This window comes from Nicotiana tabacum, chromosome 6 (assembly GCF_000715075.1).
Source record: "Nicotiana tabacum cultivar K326 chromosome 6, ASM71507v2, whole genome shotgun sequence".
Taxonomy (NCBI): Eukaryota; Viridiplantae; Streptophyta; class Magnoliopsida; order Solanales; family Solanaceae; genus Nicotiana; species Nicotiana tabacum.
The window spans coordinates 102745001-102763804 of record NC_134085.1 but is presented as its reverse complement, the minus strand read 5'-3'; the positions used below and the strand labels follow the sequence as shown (position 1 = coordinate 102763804).

At 39.3% G+C, this 18804-nt stretch overlaps 1 protein-coding gene across 1 annotated transcript; it reads left to right on the top strand.

Moving 5' to 3' along the window:
- Positions 1–12140: 12140 nt before the first annotated feature.
- LOC107813685 (5-amino-6-(5-phospho-D-ribitylamino)uracil phosphatase, chloroplastic) lies at positions 12141–18190 on the top strand. Its single transcript, XM_016638974.2, has 11 exons — positions 12141–12368; positions 12438–12578; positions 13407–13475; positions 13580–13684; positions 14644–14698; positions 15569–15642; positions 16362–16445; positions 16524–16664; positions 16742–16807; positions 17224–17333; positions 17624–18190. Exons 1-11 carry the CDS (start codon positions 12270–12272, stop codon positions 17790–17792), a joined length of 1113 nt encoding a protein of 370 aa, XP_016494460.2. The 5' UTR covers positions 12141–12269; the 3' UTR covers positions 17793–18190.
- The last annotated feature ends 614 nt before the right edge of the window (positions 18191–18804 follow it).

Genomic DNA, 18804 nt, shown 5'->3' with positions numbered 1-18804 from the left:
GCCCGCAGAATGGACCGCAAAAGTGCTCCCAAAATCTGAACACACTGCCTGGGTATGCGGCAGAAATGCGGTCCGCATACCCGTTCTGCGGTCGTATAATGCACCGCAGAAGTGCCCCTCACAAATTTCCAAGGGAAATGTGCAACGACTATGCAGTCCGCATATCGGTTATGCGATCGCATAATTGACCTCAATTTGACCAACACACTGACTCACTTTGCGGCGATTATGCGGTCCGCATACCTGATATGCGACCGCAGTCTCGACCGCAGAATCATATTTTCTGGAAAACATTATTTCATGACTTTTTATATCATAGATCAGTCCAAAAAAGTCTGAACCGCGGCGAGCTTGCGCATCTCTAACGCATGATCCTAATTGCCACTACGAGTTTTTGCGTTTAGGGTGGAATTTTCACGGGGCCTCACACCTAAAGGCCCAGTTGGTGCCACGTGTCAAATGATATGGCGCGCCAAGTCAAGCGGAAGAGCCAATAGGATCATGCCACGTGTCAAAATGACAAGGCATGCCAAATCACACTAAAAGGCCAATGAAATCTTGCCACGTGTGCAAGTAACATGTTCTGGCCAATCAAATGCGGTCATGTCACACTTCAATTTGATTGGTCAGAAAGAGTTTGTTCTTATCATAACTCTTCCCTTCCACAACTATAAATAGGGGTCTTCATAACCCAGAAAAGAGACCAGAAGTTATAACAAGAAGCAAGAGAGAGCTCGTGGATCAAACGTCGCAAATTTCTCTACAAGTTTCAAGCTTCAAGCAATCAAGTTCAAGTTCAAGAAATAAAGTTCAAGCTCAAGAACGAAGAACGAATCAAGATCAAGTTCAAGTAGTCAAGCTCAAGCTCAAGCTCAAGAACAAGATCATCGTTCGTGGAAACAAATATAGATTCAAGATCAAGCTCAAAGGCCCTTGAATTTATTTACTATTGGAAGGAAGAATCAGAGGATTCATAGAGATTGTACACTCAAATATTCGAAATAAAATACTACGATTGTTGTGATATTTTTCGGTCTTGATTTTATTTTCTCGATGCAAATTTATTGTCTACAAATTCTGGCACGCCCAGTGGGACAATCTCTACCTCTCATCTCAACTTTTCAATCACCGAAGTCCAAGAATATTGAAATGGCTTCAAAGAAAATCAACTCCGGTTCAACTTCCACCAAGGCTGCTAACTCCAGGTTCTATGCTGATGTGGAAAGCATCCTCGATGTTACCTTTGGAAGCTTCAGACCAGTTACGAGGAGCAAAGCAAGATCTTTAGGACAACAAGCACCCCAAGTGCCGTCCGCGTCAACCCCTGTTTTCGGATCTTCATCCTCAAAAGGAGCAAGATCTTCCACAAACGCATCTGAAAGCGGAAGCGATGTTGCTGAAAAGATCAAGAAAACTCTTGCTCTGCTTGACCTCTCCGGATCCAAGTACTCTACTATGAAGGAAGATGTTGATGCTTCAAGTGATGGATCCTCCCCACTTACACCACATAGCGTGAGCCGATCAAGGATCAATCTATGTGAAAATCCATGCTACTCTTCGTCGTCCATGACAATCATGCAAGTTATGGTGACAAATACTTCATCCGTGGAGGAGCAGTTGGCAAACTTGACGGAAGCAATCGCTGGCTTGACCAAATGCATGCAAAATCAATAGGCTAGAATTGATAAGCTAACATAGAGGGTGGGAGTCTTGATGGAAGAAGAATCCACCCATGCACCCGACAAGCTCCCAGAAGTTCTAGAGAGTGACTCTCCTCCAAGACAAGCAACGTCCACTAAGGCTATCCCTGTCTCATCTAAAGGGATGATTCCAATCGATCAACTGAAGGAGTTCATCGAAGGAACCATTAAGAACAAATATGAAGTTGCTTCCAAATCCTCCCTTATATATGCAAAGCCGTACACTGCAAGGGTCGATATATTGAAGATGCCTGCTGGCTATCAACCTCCGAAGTTTCAACAGTTTGATAGTAAAGGTAACCCAAAACAACATGTTGCGCACTTCGTGGAAACGTGCAACAATGTTGGGACTTATGGAGATTACCTTATCAAGCAGTTTGTTCGCTCGCTAAAAGAAAATGCTTTTGACTAGTATACGGACCTCGAGGTTGGATCTATCGATAAATGGGATCAATTAGAGCAAGAGTTCCTCAATCGCTTTTATAGTACGAGACGTACTGTGAGTATGATAGAACTTATAAATACTCGTCAAGGAAAGGGGGAATCAATTATTGTCTTTATCAATTGTTGGAGGAATGCAAGCCTCAACTGCAAAGACAGGCTTAGTGAAGCTTCAGACATAAAGATGTGCATCCAAGGCATGCATTGGGGATCGCGCTACATCTTGCAAGATATCAAGCCTAGCACATTTGAAGAACTTTCAACTCGTGCCCATGACATGGAATTGAGCATGGCCTCCGCTGGAAATCAAAGGCTGTCCATCTATGAACCTCGCAAAGGGAATGACAAGCAAGAAGTCAGGAAGTGGGGCAAGTTCGTACCCAAGTCTGAAAGCAAAAAAGCTATGAATGCCAGCACATCACCTATGAAGTTCACGACGAAGGTGAGCAAGAAGCAGAGTATGAAATCCACTTCTTTTCAAGATAAGCCAAGTGGAAAGTTGACTCTAAAAGAAATGCAAGAGAAAGAGTACCCATTCCTGGATTCTGATGTGCCAGCCATTTTTAAAGAACTCTTCGAGTTAAATCTCATTGAGCTTCTAGAGATGAAGCGACCAAATGAAGATGGGAAAATGAATGACCCAAATTACTGCAAATATCACCGACTTGTAAGCCACCCTCTGGAGAAATGCTTTGTCTTCAAGGACAAAGTCATGGACTTGGCTCGCGAAAAGAAGATCGTGCTTGAAGATGAGAAAGCAAGCGCAAACCAAGTCTCTATCACCTTTAGCTCATTCAGTCTGGATGGATTATGTGGATTTAAAGAAAGTAAAGATGAAGAATTACTAGAGAGCGACAACGCTGAAGTCAATCAACCTGATGATGATGAAGGTTGGACATTGGTGACTCGTCGTAGGCACCACAAAAGGAGCCCACGAAAAGGATCAATAGAACAACCAACAAGGAAAATGATGGTGAAAAGACCAAGAAGATGGAATCCACTTAAATATTTGAAGAAAGCAAAAAATGGAGGTGCACCATCCTCAAAAGCCACGACATCCAGTGACCTTGGAGGAGTTCTTACCAAGTTGGTTCCGCACAAAGATTTCCATGAGGGCATTGATGTCTCTTGTTGCCATGCTGACAAAGGGGAAGAAAAGAGTGATGACCTACTGTTGGCACCATCTTCGGAAAAGCCCATCGAGTCCATGTTCACAAATGACGATCTTTTGCTAGGTGACACTCCTCATAACCGCTCATTGTACCTGGTTGGCTATATACACGATGAAAGGGTAAATCGAATTTTGGTTGATGGAGGATCCTCGGTGAACATTTTGCCAATCCACACTGTGAAAGAACTTGGTATTCCCATGAACGAACTCTCAGAAAGTCATGTGATGATCCAAAGATTCAACCAAGGGGGCAAAGAGCTATAGGCGCAATCGGCTGGGAATCACTATTGAAGATATGCAATCAAGTGCATGGTTGCATGTGATCGATGCAAAAACTTTATACAATATTTGCTTGGGAAGCCTTGGATACATGAGAATAAAGTAGTTCTATCTACTACCATCAATGTTTAAAATACTACGAGGGTGAAGTCGAGAAGAAGATAGTTGTTGATGATGAGCCATTCACCGAGGCTGAGTCACACTTCGCCGATGCAAAGTTCTACTTGAAGAACCGCATTGTGAAGGAGCTAAAAGTTGATGGTGGCATGAAAAGCAAGAATGACGAGCCCATAACTAAAAGAGCTAAGGTGACTATTAGTAAAGCCAAAGCCATTACTGAGGAGGTACACGCCAACGTGAATAAATCTCATAAAGGGGATATTGACTCTTATGGCAAGAAAGTAAGCCATGCACTCCAATATTTCCCTAAAAGGAATAAAGATGAAGGTGAATCATCTAATCTCCAAGCTAACATACTAAAGGAGTTAACTCTTCCGGTCAAACGAATTGAGGCAGTAAAGTCGTCCTCAATGCCGCTTGCAGGGTTTGTTGCCCAAAATCGTTTACAGAATGTGGCACTCCCTGCAAAGCAAACAGATGAAGGTTTTGATCCTAATGCTTACAGGCTATTTGCAAAAGCTGGATATAATCCTAATGAGCTGTCAAAGTTAGGGAAGCTACCATCAGAAGTTGCAACGAGACAACTACGTGAAGGTTTAGGATACAAGCAACCGTCACCAGTGCGCATCTGAATAAGAAGGGTGGGTAGCAATTACATCACTGTAGAAGACAAATCTGCCGCTTCTAACAAGCCTTCTGTCTTTGACCGACTTGGAAAATCAACTGTGAGAACTTTCATATTTGAGAGAGGGTCCATTAAAGAAGGGGAACAAGTTCCAGAGAAATTTTCAAAGCATAAGAACACCCGCTCCACCCAAGATCCAGAAGATCTCTAATGATTTCCAAAGTTTGGTTCCTTCAAGAATGAGGCGACAAACAAAACTTATGGTTTCATGTGAAGAAGTACTAAAGGTAAAGCCATATACTGTGGTCTACACTAAGGAACGTAACAAAGATGAAGAAAGTGTAGGTTCTTCGTATCATGTCACTGTACAAGGAGAGAATGGTGTTCCGTCTTCGATGGAGGATAATGCAGAATTAGAGCATGTTTCACCGTGTTATCACATATCTTTCGATGATGGGGACCCTCAAGGAGATGAAGATGCGAAAGATGCTCCACCTGAACTTGAAGAAGGAGTGAAGACGACAGTTGATGCCTTAAAAGAAGTCAACCTTGGCACCGATGAAGAGCCAAAACCCACCTACCTAAGTGCTTTACTAGAAGCTGATGAAGAGAGCACTTATATTGAGTTACTCAAAGAGTTCAGGGATGTCTTCGCTTGGAGTTACAAAGAGATGCCTGGTTTGGACCCGAAAGTAGCAATCTATCACCTTGCGGTCAAAAATGGTGCTCGCCATGTTAAACAAGCTCAAAGGAATTTTAGGCCGGACTTGGTTCCCTTGATTGAAACAGAATTTAACAAACTCATCGAAGCTGGCTTTATTCGTGAAGTTAAATACCCAACATGGGTTTCAAGTATTGTCCCTGTAAAGAAGAAAAATGGCTAGATTCGAGTGTGCTTTGACTTTAGGGATCTTAACAATGCGTGTCCGAAAGATGAGTTCCCGCTTCCCATTCCAGAAGTGATGATCGAGGCTACTACTGGGTACGGGGCAATGTCATTTATGGACAGTTCATCGGGCTATAACCAAATACGCATGGCACCAAAAAATGAAGAGTTTACTGCATTCCATACCCCAAATGGTATTTATTGCTAAAAGGTACTGCCTTTTGGTTTGAAGAACGCTGGTGTTACTTACCAAAGAGCTATGCAGAATATTTTCGACTATCTTCTCCACAAGAATATTGAATGTTATGTGGACGACTTGGTGGTGAAATCAAGAGAGAAGGGCGACCACATGAAAGACTTGAGGATGGTATTTGAATTGCTCCGGAGGTACCAACTTAGGATGAATCCATTGAAATGTCCTTTGGAGTTACTTCTAGAAAGTTCCTTGGTTTCATTGTCCGACATCGAGGGATCGAAATTGATCAAGCCAAAGTAGATGCCATTTTGAAAATGCCTGAGCCTCGAGATATCCATAAATTGAAAAGTATGCAAGGGCTAGCATAACTTAGAAGATTCATATCAAACCTGGCTGGGAGGTGCCAGCCATTTAGTCGCCTCATAAAGAAAGGCGTTCCTTTCAAGTGGGACCAAGCTTGTAGCAATGCCTTTGAAAGTATCAAAACCCACTTGATGAAGCCTCCAGTTTTAGCAGCTCATATACCTGGAAAGCCTTGATACTATACATTGTGGTGCAGGAAAGGTCTGTTGGAGCACTATTGGCCCAAGAAAATAGTGAGGGGAAAGAAAACTCTCTTTACTACTTGAGCAAGATGATGACACCTAAGAGTTGAATTATTCGCCAATTGAAAAGTTGTGTTTGGCGCTAGTCTTCTCAATTCAAAAGTTGAAGCACTACTTTCAAGCTCATGTTGTCTGTCTTGTTTCTACAGCAAATCCCATCAAGTTTGTGATGTCAAAACCTGTTCTTAGTGATCGACTAACGAGATGGTGCCTCCAATTTCAACAATTCGAGATTTTGTACATCCCTCAAAAGGCTGTAAAAGGACAAGCCTTGGCAGATCATCCGCTACCTGATGACTGAACTACCTGATGAGGACGCAATGGTCGTTGAAGTTCAACCTCCATGAAGATGTACTTTGATGGTGTTGTGCATCGTGGGGGAGTCGGGGATGGCGTAGTATTTGTCACTCCCCAAGGTAAAGTCAAATCTTGCCCTACTCCTTCACCTTGACACAACTCTGTTCCAGCAATGTTACTGAGTATCAAGCATTAATACTTGGTCTTTAAATGGCCGTTGATATGAAGTAATTGCAATTGCAAGTCTTTGGTGACTCCCAGTTAGTGGTCAATCAGCTTTTGGGTAATTACGAGGTTAAGAAGCCTGAACTACGCCCATACCATGATTACGCTAAAAAGTTGATGGGGTGGCTCGGTGATGTGCCTATTCAGCATGTGCCAAGGAAAGAAAATAAGAAGGTTGATACTTTAGCTGCCCTAACTTCATCTTTAACCCTGCCTGATCAAGTGCAAGTTACTGTCTGCCAAAAATGGGTAGTACCGCTGCCAAATGAGGTTGAAGGTAAAGAAAATGAACTCAAGCATTTTGTCGCTATTTTTGAAGTGTAGAAAGAAGAATGGCGACAACCCATTATCGACTACTTATGTTATGGGATACTTCCAGAAAATCCGCGGAGAAGAACTGAAATCCGCCGTCGTGCACCTCTATTCCTTTACTACAAAGATACCCTATACGGAAGATCATTCGAGGGAGTACTCTTGCGATGCTTAGGGGAAGATGAAGCACTCCAAGCTTTGCAAGAAGCGAATTCTGGGGTATGTAGGTCACACCAGTCTGGATTAAAGCTCCACTTCCATATAAAAAAAATGGGATATTATTGGCCAACAATGGTAAAAGATTGCTTGGACTACGCTCGAAGATGCAAGGCTTGTCAATTCCATGCGAATTTTATTCATCAACCCCCTGAAGTGTTGCACCCGACTGTTGCATCCTGGCCGTTTGACGCTTGGGGATTTGATGTTGTTGGACCACTACCAAAGTCCTTTGGTAGGCACCTATACATCTTGGCTGCAACTGACTACTTCTCAAAATAGGCTGAAGTTGTTGCTCTTAAGGAAGTAAATAAGGAAAATGTTGCAAGTTTCATCCGAGTAAACATTATTTATCGCTTTGGCATTCCTCGTTACATAATAACGGATAATGGAAATCTATTCAACAATAGGCTGATGAACAAGATTTTCGATCTCTTTGGCTTCAAGCAACGTAACTCTTCGATGTACAATGCTGCCACCAATGGTCTAGCTGAGGCATTCAACAAGACTCTATGCAACTTGTTAAAGAAAGTCGTCTCCAAATCCAAACGAGATTGGAATGACCATATGGAAGAAACTCTATGGGCATATATGACGACTCACCGCATGCCAACACAGGCGACTCCTTATTCACTCGTTTATGGAGTCGAAGCCATCTTGCCACTTGAGCGTCAAATACCTTCGTTACGATTGGCTATTCAGGAAAAGATCATTGATGAAGAAAATGCTCGACTTCGATTAGCAGAGTTGGAGTCCCTTGATGAGAAGAGGTTGGAAGCTCAACAAAGTCTTGAATGTTATCAAGCTCGATTGTTTCGTGCCTTCAATAAAAAAGTTTGCCCGAGATCCTTTCAAGTAGGAGATCAAGTCCTTGCCATATGAAGACCCATAATTACTTCCCATAAACCTGTAGGGAAGTTCACTTCAAAATGGGATGGGCCATATGTCGTACAAGAAGTTTACTCAAGTGGGGCTTATAAGCTGGTTGATGCAGATGACATGAGAATCGGCCCTATCAATGCCAAGTTTTTGAAAAAGTATTATCCTTGAAGGTGCAACGCTCCTTGACGCACGAGCCTAAACTGCATGTTGCTACACTCCTGGCCAACATGATTCTAAATTGTGTACGGCTCCTACCAAAAAAAGAAAAAAAAAGAGTCCGCTAGGTTGAAACTTCGAAAGAGGCGGCCTAGGCAAAAGTTAGGACATAAAAAAATTACCTAGTCTGAACTATGGTATGACTTGATCCTCTTCACCGAGGTACGTAGGCAGCTTAGAGTTTCATTCTAAGTTCAGTCGTATAAGTTCAAAAGATACATATTGCCCCAATTGTTGTCCGAGTAAAGTATGAAGGAATGTAAAATCAAGTTGAAACCATCCTCCTGTTGAACTTTGATCTCATTTGATTCAATGGGGGCAAGACTCCATAGCAAATTGGCATCTCCAATGGATGGATGTAGACTTTTAGTAGAAGGCAAAATCTTCAAGTTGAAGTCCTCAAGTTCGTTGGTCTTCAAGTTAAATTATATAAGCCCTCTAAATCTTCAAGTATGTCACTCTTCAAGTTAAATTTTGCAAGTCCAACGCCCTTCAAGTTGAAGTCTACAAGTCCGCCAAACTTTAAATTGAAGTATTCAATCCCTCCATGTTTTCGAATTCGCCAGTTTTCAAGTTGAATTATTCAAGCCCTCCAAGTCTTCAAGTTCATTGGTCTTCAAGTTTAAGTCCTTAAGTTCGCCGGTCTTCAAGTTGAGTTGTTTAAGCCCTCCGATTCTTTAAGTTGTAGTCTTCAAGTCTGTTAATTCTTCAAGTTGAAGTTTAAAGTTCATCGCTCTTCAAGTTGACGCGTCAAAGTCTGCCAAATCTTCAAGCCCGTCAAACCGTCAAGTTTGTCGGTCCTTAAGTTGAGGTCTACAAATCTACCAAGTCTTTAAGTTGAGGCTTTCTAGTTTTTCAATCTTAAGGTGTACATGTTAGTCCCTTTGCACCTTAAGTTGGTCTCTTTACGGGTTTGTCCTTAAAAGGAACTTTAATTTTCCAATCTTAATGTGGACGCTTAAATCCCTTTGCACCTTAAGTTGGTCTGTTTACGGATTCGTCCGTCTATATGGTGATGCAGATTTATCCGTCTATATGGTGATGTGGGTTTGTCCGTCTATATGTTGATGCAGATTTGTCCATCTATATGTTGATGCGGATTTGTCCGTCTATATGGTGATGTGGATGTGTCCATCTATATGTTGATACATATTTATCCCCGTCAATATGTTGATGTGGATTTGTCCATCTATATGTTGAGGTAGATGTGTCCGTCTATATGTTGATGCGGATTTGTCCATCTATATGTTGATGCGGATGTGTCCATCTATATGGTGATGTGGGTTTGTCCGTCTATATATTGATGCAGATTTGTCTATCTATATATTGATGCAGATTTGTCCGTCTATATGGTGATGCGGATGTGTCCATCTATATATTGATGCGGATTTGTTCATCAATATGTTGAGGTGGATGTGTCCGTCTATATGTTGATGCAGATGTGTCTGTCTATATGTTGATGCGGATTTGTCCATCTATATGTTGATGCGGATTTGTCCGTCTATATGGTGATGCGGATTTGTCCATCTATATGTTGAGGTGGATGTGTCCGTCTATATAGTGATGTGGATGTGTCCGTCTATAAGTTGTTGCAAGATCCGTCCGTCTATAAATTGTTATGGATGTAACCGTATATATGTTGATGCGAATTTGTCCATCTATATGTTGATGCGGATTTGTCCGTCTATATATTGAGGTGGATGTGGCCGTCTATTTGTTGATGTTGATGTGTCCGTTTATAAGTTGTTGCAAGATCCGTCCGTCTATAAATTGTTATGAATGTAACCGGCTATAAGTTGTTGTGAATTTATCCTTCGATGGGACGTCATGAAATTGCCCGTCAACTTGACACTCAACAACTTTTGTTTTCTTGGCTACAAAAAAAAAGACAACAAAACAAAAAAAGCATAAGAAATTACCTTTGTGTCAATGCTTTCGAGTCCACAAAAACAGACTCAAGTGAATGGCAAATAATGCAAAAGGATGTTCAACAAATACAAGCACACGGGTTTATATAGATCTTTGAAAGAAGACGTGACAATGATGCTACCGATGTGGGATGTGTGCTAAGAGGCTGTAGTAGTATATTAGTTTTCCTTCTCCTAAATGAATTGAAATCCTTTTCTTGCTATAATTGACTATGCGCAAGTTTCGGTTTCTGATGCATTTGACTAGCCCTTGTCCGTGTATTTTTGTGATTACAATACCTTGGGATTAATGAGGAGTGCCAATTATTAAATAATCATCACAATTGGTCAAAGGAATAAATCCATGTGGATCCATTGGTTAGAAAAAAAGGATCTTTGCTGTCAACTGGTTGGGGATAATCACTTTGAAGTAATACTAGAAAGGAGTTCATATGCACAAATATGCTCTAAGCGTACTGTACATTTATTTACTTAAGATACTTCAAGCCTAGTTTCGGAAGTTTGACGTTTGCTTATCCCAACAAGTCTTGAACTAGGGGGCATTTGTAGGCATTTAAAATTTATTGGAATTAAATCCGTAAAATGATTTGGATTATATTTTAAATTCAAGATATATCAGTTCAAATAAATTTATTGGATTAATATAATTGGATTAGTTATATAAGTTCAATATATACGGATTAAATAAATAAGTCTTAATCCATTGGGCTAAAGTGATGAGCCCACTTCATTAAGCCCAAGTTGTCATCTTCTTAGAGGCCCAGTTTGGTGCCACGTGTCAAATGACGTGGCGCGCCAAGTCAAGCGGAAGAGCCAATAGGATCATGCCACATGTCAAAATGACAAGGCATGCCAAGTCACATTAAAAGGCCAATAAAATCGCGCCACATGTGCAACTGACATGTTCTGGCCAATCAAATGCGGTCATGTCACACTTCAATTTGGTTGGTCAGAAAGAGTTTGTTCTTATCATAACTCTTCCCTTCCACAACTATAAATAGCGGTCTTCATAACCCAGAAAAGAGACCAGAAGTTATAACAAAAAGCAAGAGAGAGCTCGTGGATCAAACGCCGCAAATTTCTCTACAAGTTTCAAGCTTCAAGCAATCAGTTCAAGTTCAAGAAATCAAGTTCAAGCTCAAGAACGAAGAACGAATCAAGATCAAGTTCAAGCATTCAAGCTCAAGCTCAAGCTCAAGAACAAGATCATCGTTCGTGGAAACAAATATAGATTCAAGATCAAGCTCAAAGGCCCTTGAATTTATTTACTATTGGAAGGAAGAATCAGAGGATTCATAGAGATTGTAAACTCAAATATTCGAAATAAGATACTACAAAATTGTTGCGATATTTTTCGGTCTTGATTTTATTTTCTCGACGCAAATTTATTGTCTACAGTGGGTTCGAAATGTTGTTGGTTTGAAAGTTTATGGCTTCATGTTTATTATATCTAAATTATCTATGAATACTCTTAAGAAGTCATTTTCCTTAATTTGCGTACCAAACACCGAAAAATATTTTCCAAGAAAAACTTCCATTATACCAAACACACCCTATATCTTCTATCATCGGTTGTAAATAACTCTTTTGTGAGGAAAACACTTTCAATAATTCAAATAATCAAATATTTAAACTAATTTCATAAAGATATTTTCGAAAATAATCTTTTCACTTATTAAAAAACACCACTAGTAAACTTAAACGGTCACAAAGCGATACCAAAAGGATTTCTTTTGGCAAAACATAAAAGCAAGGCGCTTAATTCCATTTATGTGAGCTTGTTTACATTGTCGGTTTCAAGCCTGAATGAAGAAGATGGTGACAATCCATATAAAATTTGACAACTTATTAATCCTCATAATACATGTATTAATGGAAAGTGCTCATTCTAAATTTGTTTTTCGGATTAAGCGTAAATTTTATTATTTATGGTCATAAAATAAAATCAGGACGCCTACGGTATAAAGAGGAAAAAGAAAACAAAAAAGGGAAGTGGTAATTTGTGGCAAAACCATCTAAGAGCCCATGCATTCGCCATACCATTTGAAAACTAATTAATTGGATAAGTGAAGGCAGGCCCAACCTTGAGCTTCGGAGAAACGACCATCTCCTCCTCCTTTCGTTTTAATCTCAAAAGCTTCTCCCTCAAAATTAATTACCCCTACTAAAAATGGAAGGTACTCTTAGCTTCAGGAGTTGCTCTCAGGCTCAGCTCCCCTTACAACCAACTTCTTTCCCTCCTCAATTCCCCAACAAGTTCCAATTCTTGGTTCGCTCTTGCTATTTTCCTCTTATATTACTTTTATTCCAATTTTATTTATTGAGATTTTGTATGCAGAGAGTACAGAAAACGAAGCCTTTGAGCTCGCCGCAGTGTTATCAGAGCCGTCGTTTGGTGATTAGGAAGGCGTTGGGGACGGGCGATAATGGGCACTTTGATGATTTTCCAGTTACACCTAACAAGATTTTTATGGAAGAGGTAGGTATTTTGCCTTTACTAGCTTCCCTTTTAACTTATTTCATCTATATTGCACCTATACTTTCCGGCTGTTTCCTCTTGGGTTGACGCTCATAGCTTAAGATGGTTCTTCTTCAGTATTTATATTCCTGTCTTTGAATTTTTTCATCCCATTTCTCTGTTCCAAAAATAAAAATAAAAATTCTAATATTTCGTCTAAATTAATTATTTAGACTAAAATATACGTATATAGAAGCTACACAAAATAAACTACACAAAATGTTCCCAAGATGATTGTTGAATGGTTGAGGCATAGGAGTAATAACTAGGAGGTCTCAAGTTTGGGTCCTACTTATACCACTCAGTGACAATCCATTTGCTTCAGTCTTGTTGTTCAGGATTACTTGGTAGCTTTGGTCATGGGCAGTGGCGGAGCCAATAATATATGCTAGGAGATTAAAAAAAATACTAGTATGTTGCAGTTTGGATTTGAACCTATGACCTAGAGCAATTTTTGAACTCCTTTGCCACTATACAAGAATCTTCTCTTATGTTAAGGGGATTCAACAGTTTATATATGACCAAAAAAGTTCATTTTTGCCAGTATTATTTTCCGGCAAAAGGGATTCAATTGAACCCCTTGGTTCTATATAGCTCCGTCCCTGCTCATGGGATGTAACATGTTGCCAACTGAATACTCGAGTTGCACACAAGGTGGCCTAAGTTACAGTATTTATAATTAAAAGTATTTAGAAAAGTGTTTGAAAGAACAGTTTGATTTCCCAATAATGATATCGTTGTTTAAAATGGGACTAAGGGGTATTTATTTGTGTGTATCGGATTTTGCAGGCAATTGGTGCCGAATACGGAGAAGGTTTTGAGACATTTAGACCCAATGGAATGCTCAAAGTTGATGTGGTAAGTCCAAAAGTTTAGTTTTGTAGTATTTTTATGAGTCTTTGCGCCTTGTGGTGCTCCAGGCACCAGATCTGTACTCAAAGAGTTCCTCTTTATGGATTTAGGATTTCTTAAATGATAGACTGCAAGCAGGTTTCCTCCAAAGAATCCGTTATGCGATGAAGCCTGATGAAGCTTACGGCCTCATTTTCTCTTGGGATAATGTGGTGGTAAGACCTCAATCTTTGACTATCTGGTCTAATTTAGGAGAGGTTACCTGATTTGTGATCAGCTGTTACCTGATTTGTGATAAACTGTATAAATGAACGTGGTCCCTGAAGCCTGGCTGACAAATTATTATGTCTACATAAAAGGAACTAATCTTCTGTTGTTGATTACTTGATTTGCCCTATGTTTATATCACTTCTTGTTCCCGTCTACAGTTGCATGCTAATAAGGATTCTTGAAGTGTGCTGGTTTTGTTACATTCAGATCCAACATTTGATGACCTTTCCTTACAAACTCATAACCTTCTTCTCTTTTCTTTTTTTTTTATTCCGCATACCTTTTTGGTTCTTATATGGGATACTCTATCTTAAATTAGGTGTGAACGATAGATTAAACATGGATAGGATTAAACTGCAATAGAAGTACAAGATATCCGAATTGTGATGTTTTCATCACTCACCCTAGGAGTTAATGCTATAACAACAACAACAACAACTACTATGCCTCAGATCTAAACAAGTTTATGCTTCAAGATATGACTCCTACTGAATAGAGGTTGCTTGTTTTGTATCAGACAAAGTATTGGGTGCATGGACTGGAACTCGGACAAAAGGCCACAGGAACTTGGGTTCATGTTAGGAAAGAAGAACTTGATAGAATGAGAAAAAAGAGTTATATGCATATGAACAATGTACATCTTGATCACATGTCTAAATATCTTGATATAGTATGATGGTAGAGAGAGAGAGAGAAAAGATAATATTGGATTGATTTCCTGTAGATATGTTGCTGAAGAGAAGGTGTAAGATAATTGTAGACCAAAGATGTGGTAAGATATTAACGTTCCAATAATGAAGCTAGCAGTAATTGCTTTGCCGATTTCTTTTCTTCTACTTGAGCGGAAGTCGCAACATTCAACTCTTTGTTGACAAAGTAAGTAGTTCCACATCTTATTTTTCAGGCAGATTCTGGAGCTCTGAAGTTGGATGCGTGGAATCAACTTGCCTCTGAAGAAGGTGAGTGACTTGCCTTTTGCTCTCTCATCTCTCTGAGTAATTGAAGTTCTTCACTTGGTTTGCATGCAAATATCAATATATTTCAGCAGTAAAGCATTAGCCAATCCGAGTGGGATTGAAATTACAGAATCATACTTTGGTTTCATATTGTAGTACAGTGGAATTATTTGTCCTTATATCATTTGAAAAAAAGAAAGAAAGAAAGAAAAATCCTCTAAAAGGGAATGGGTTTATATTAAAGTTCTAAAGTTTTCTGGGGCCCCTAAAAGAGAATGAGAAGATGGGGAATGTGATAGGATTTAGCTGTCTGCTGCCAGTACTGGCATACCCATCTGGAGTGCCAGTGACATGTCATCCGTGCATAATCAGGGATCTTATTGGCACTTTTAGTATCTCCATGTCTATGTCAGACAGTGAGAGTGGTAACTGTTTTTCCAATTTTTTAATGAGATCCGTAAATATATAGGTCAGAATCTTTTTGGCCTCTGTGAGTCCAAATTGACCTATATCAGAGATCAGGGTGAAATTGGCTTCACTAAATGGTTTATCTCCCGTCACGAGCTGAATGGAAGCCTTGTTCTTGGGGGAAAGGGAGGGGGGCAGGCCGTAAGTTTGCAATTTTAAACAATTGGGAAGGGTATGATATAAAACTAATCTTTGCAGTTTATGGGGAGATAATAAATAGCTAAAGCATGATCCTCTGATCCTATTAAAGACAACAATTGCTGTTTTTCCTGACTTGGTCTAGTGAATTTTCAGAGAACATAGCACCTGTACTTTCCTCAGTTTGTATATTCCCATATCTGATGCTTTTAGTTTTGACTATATTTTGTCAAATAATATGAATTATTTATCATTTGTTATGTGCAGGATTAGAGATTCCTGAAGATTATAACGTGCAGCGGCTGTTACTTTATGCAGATGCTGATCAGGTTCTAGATAAGGTTTGGAGTTGATGATCATACAACTCATGAGTGCCTATTTTTATTTGAGCAATGAGTTGGATAATGACCTTTCTTAATTTTTGTCCAAGTCTGCGGCCCATCAATTTTTTTACTCTTTTGTTAGGTAAATAATTATTAAATACTCTGGGAAATTTGCCTATATATGCATATGAGTCAGTGTGCATGTCTTTTTTTTTTTTTGATAACCGTGGTGTCCGGGCCAGCTTGTGCGCACCTCGACTAATTCCACGGGATACCTGCCACCTCCCACCAGCAACAAGTACTAGGTAACTCTATCCACCAAAGCTTGGATAGATGAGAAGAAATCACCTAGTGTTTTTTGTCTCCGCTGGGATTTGAACCAGTGTGCATGTCTTTTGATTGGAGAAATAGTGGACTGTCAGCTTTGAGTTTACTTTTTAGAATTTTTTGGGGAGGTAAATATAACATATCTCTAGGGGAGATTACTGAGATAAAAAATAGTAATAATCGAGCCCCTTCCTACCCCCCCCCCCCCCCCAAAAAAAAAATAAAAATAAATAAAAAGAAGATTAGGGATGTAAAGCTCAAAATGTCATCTGCACAAACTTTTAGGTTTAAATGGTACGAGCCCCACTTGCTTTTGGGAGATTGTTTTCTAGTTTTGCAGAAACTCTTTCTTATATATTCAAAGCTTTATTAAAGCCGTCTATTTCTGAGAAATCATATGCAATTGACAGGTGCTGCTGAGGGAGAAGAAGGAAGCTGATCGAGATCGATTGAAGACGAGGCTTTCCCAAATCTATTATGACAATCTTCTCAAAGTAAATCCTTTTTGCAGAATAATCATGCTGTCATTTTTCATGAACTCAAAACCATAATTATAATTCTCCTCTTTTTAGATTTCAGAACCAATTGAAGGGTTGAAGGAATGGTTGGATGCTGTATCAACTGCCCGTATCCCTTGCGCTGTTGTGTCAAGTCTTGATCGCAGAAATATGGTTGAAGCCTTAGAGCGCATGGGGCTCATGAAGTACTTCCAGGTAAAGCTAAATACATTCTCTGAGAGATGATGTATAAAATGTGGTCGGCACGTAACATGTGCATGCTGTTGATGCAGGCAATTGTGACAGAGGAGGATGGAATGGAGTCCATAGCACATAGATTCCTTTCTGCAGCTGTAAAGGTAAGGCTGAAGTGTATTTTGAGTGTTGGACTGGTGCATTTCTAACAGTTTAAAGGATTCCAAAACCATATTAAGCTTACTGTCCAATTTGGATTCTTTAGGGATGGGGATGCTTTTAGCAGATTTGATCTCTTACTAGCATATGAGAGAGAAGATTATATAGAACTGTGGTGTGTGAACTAACTTTTTTTTTATTTTAATCTGGTGTGGCAGTTACAATTTTTTATTTAAATTTACAGCTGTGTTCAATGTTTACTAAATCCTAGAAATATAGGCTGCTGCACCACTTAAATGGTAGATCAACTGTATACTCTCTACTCTTTCCTCCACGCATTTTAAGTGCAGACCAAAATACAGACCTTCTTTTCGACTCTCTTGGTTTTCTTGGGTCTTACCGTTTGAAAAATCTTCTGCAGCTGGACAGAAAGCCATCAAAGTGTGTGGTGTTTGAGGATGATCCTAGGGGGATAACTGCTGCTCATAACTGTACAATGATGGCTGTAGCACTTATTGGTGCCCACCCAGCGTATGTATTACTATTTTCTGGTTTTTCTCCTTATTGTTGAAGCTCCTGATTCTGTCTTTTTTTCTTCTTTCTTTTGAACTGTCTAATTGCATTATGTTTGGACACAAAATATACTTTGCTGCCAAAAAGGAGTCCCGGACTCTTCTTCCCTGTAAGGGAGGGGTGGGTTTAGGAGTATGCACTTACTGCAATATCTGTTTCTGAATGTTTGTGTTATTTTAATTTTCTTCAAATGCAGTATGTTACTGCTTCTTTTTGCAAATTTTGATTTAGGACTTTGAAACTTGCAGGTACGATTTAGGGCAAGCTGACCTTGCTGTAGGTAGCTTCAGTGAGCTTTCTGTGATCAATCTCAGGAGACTATATGCACATAAAGGCTCCAACTTTATGGACCTACAGAAGCAAATAGTGGAAAAAACACCTCGCAGAAGGAAGCTTACAATTGACACCATTTTCTAATCAAGTTCCATACAAGTCTTCCTCCTTTTCCTACTTGTAAATGGCCTTTTTAGTGTATAATCTATAGATCATGCCGTCTCTTGCCTTCATTCATTCTTTAGGTAAAATGTAGCTGGCAGAAGATGATTTACCTTGGGGGTAATCGGAAATTCAGAAATCCTATTTCTCGTCTCCCTTCTTGTTTTCCCTTTTTTTTTTTTTTTTGTGTCTTTCTTTTGGGGGGTTTTCTGTTTGTGTGATCAAGCCGTTACCAGCAGTTGTATTGGAAATCCGATCCATTTCCCGAATAATAGTTACTTGTAGTTACATGTAATATTGTAACTTCTTGTATAACATATAAAAGATTGCATCTTTTTTTCTTTTACACTTCAGTTTGAATGAAATTGTTGATTTTTTAACTTTGGGTTCGGGTTTATGTTCCTATTTGTGGTTTGTACTTTTATGGCAGACAATAGAAAAAGTAGTCTAGGCATGAGTATTTTGATGCTTGTGTTTTTCAGTATTTGTTCTTCATGATTGTTTATTTATATTAGATAGAAAAAGTATCATTTGTTTAGTGAAATTTCTCGAAACATTACTGTCAATGAAAATCGCGAAATTGATTTAGACATTATTCCTCGACTGTACTATAACAACAAATCCTGTGTAATCCTTTAAGTGGAAAAATATAGTCACAATATTATTGAAAAGAGATATAGTAGTGTAGAAGCCATGGAAAAAGAAGCAGTAAGGTGTTCATAAAAATCCGAAAACCGAACTAAACCGACCCAAAAAATCAATACTATTTTGGTTTGGTTTGGTTTCGTTTTGGTTTTGAATTTTAAAAACCAATGAAATTTGTTTTGGTTTTGGGTTTAACAAACAAATTAAAAAATCGAACCAAACTGACTATAGAAGTAACTATTTAAAATATATTATTACACCTATATATGTGTATATTTTTATACAAAGTTTTTAAAATTTTATGGTACATGTTAATCATTTGCCCTTTTAGTCTAGTTCTTTGCTATTA

Coding starts and splice junctions, on each gene's coding strand:
- LOC107813685 (XM_016638974.2), top strand. CDS start 12,270: ATGGAAGGTACTCTTAGCTTCAGGAGTTGCTCTCAGGCTCAGCTCCCC. Junction 12,369..12,437: donor CCAACAAGTTCCAATTCTTG/GTTCGCTCTTGC, acceptor TTTTGTATGCAG/AGAGTACAGAAAACGAAGCC. Junction 15,643..16,361: donor CTGATCAGGTTCTAGATAAG/GTTTGGAGTTGA, acceptor TGCAATTGACAG/GTGCTGCTGAGGGAGAAGAA.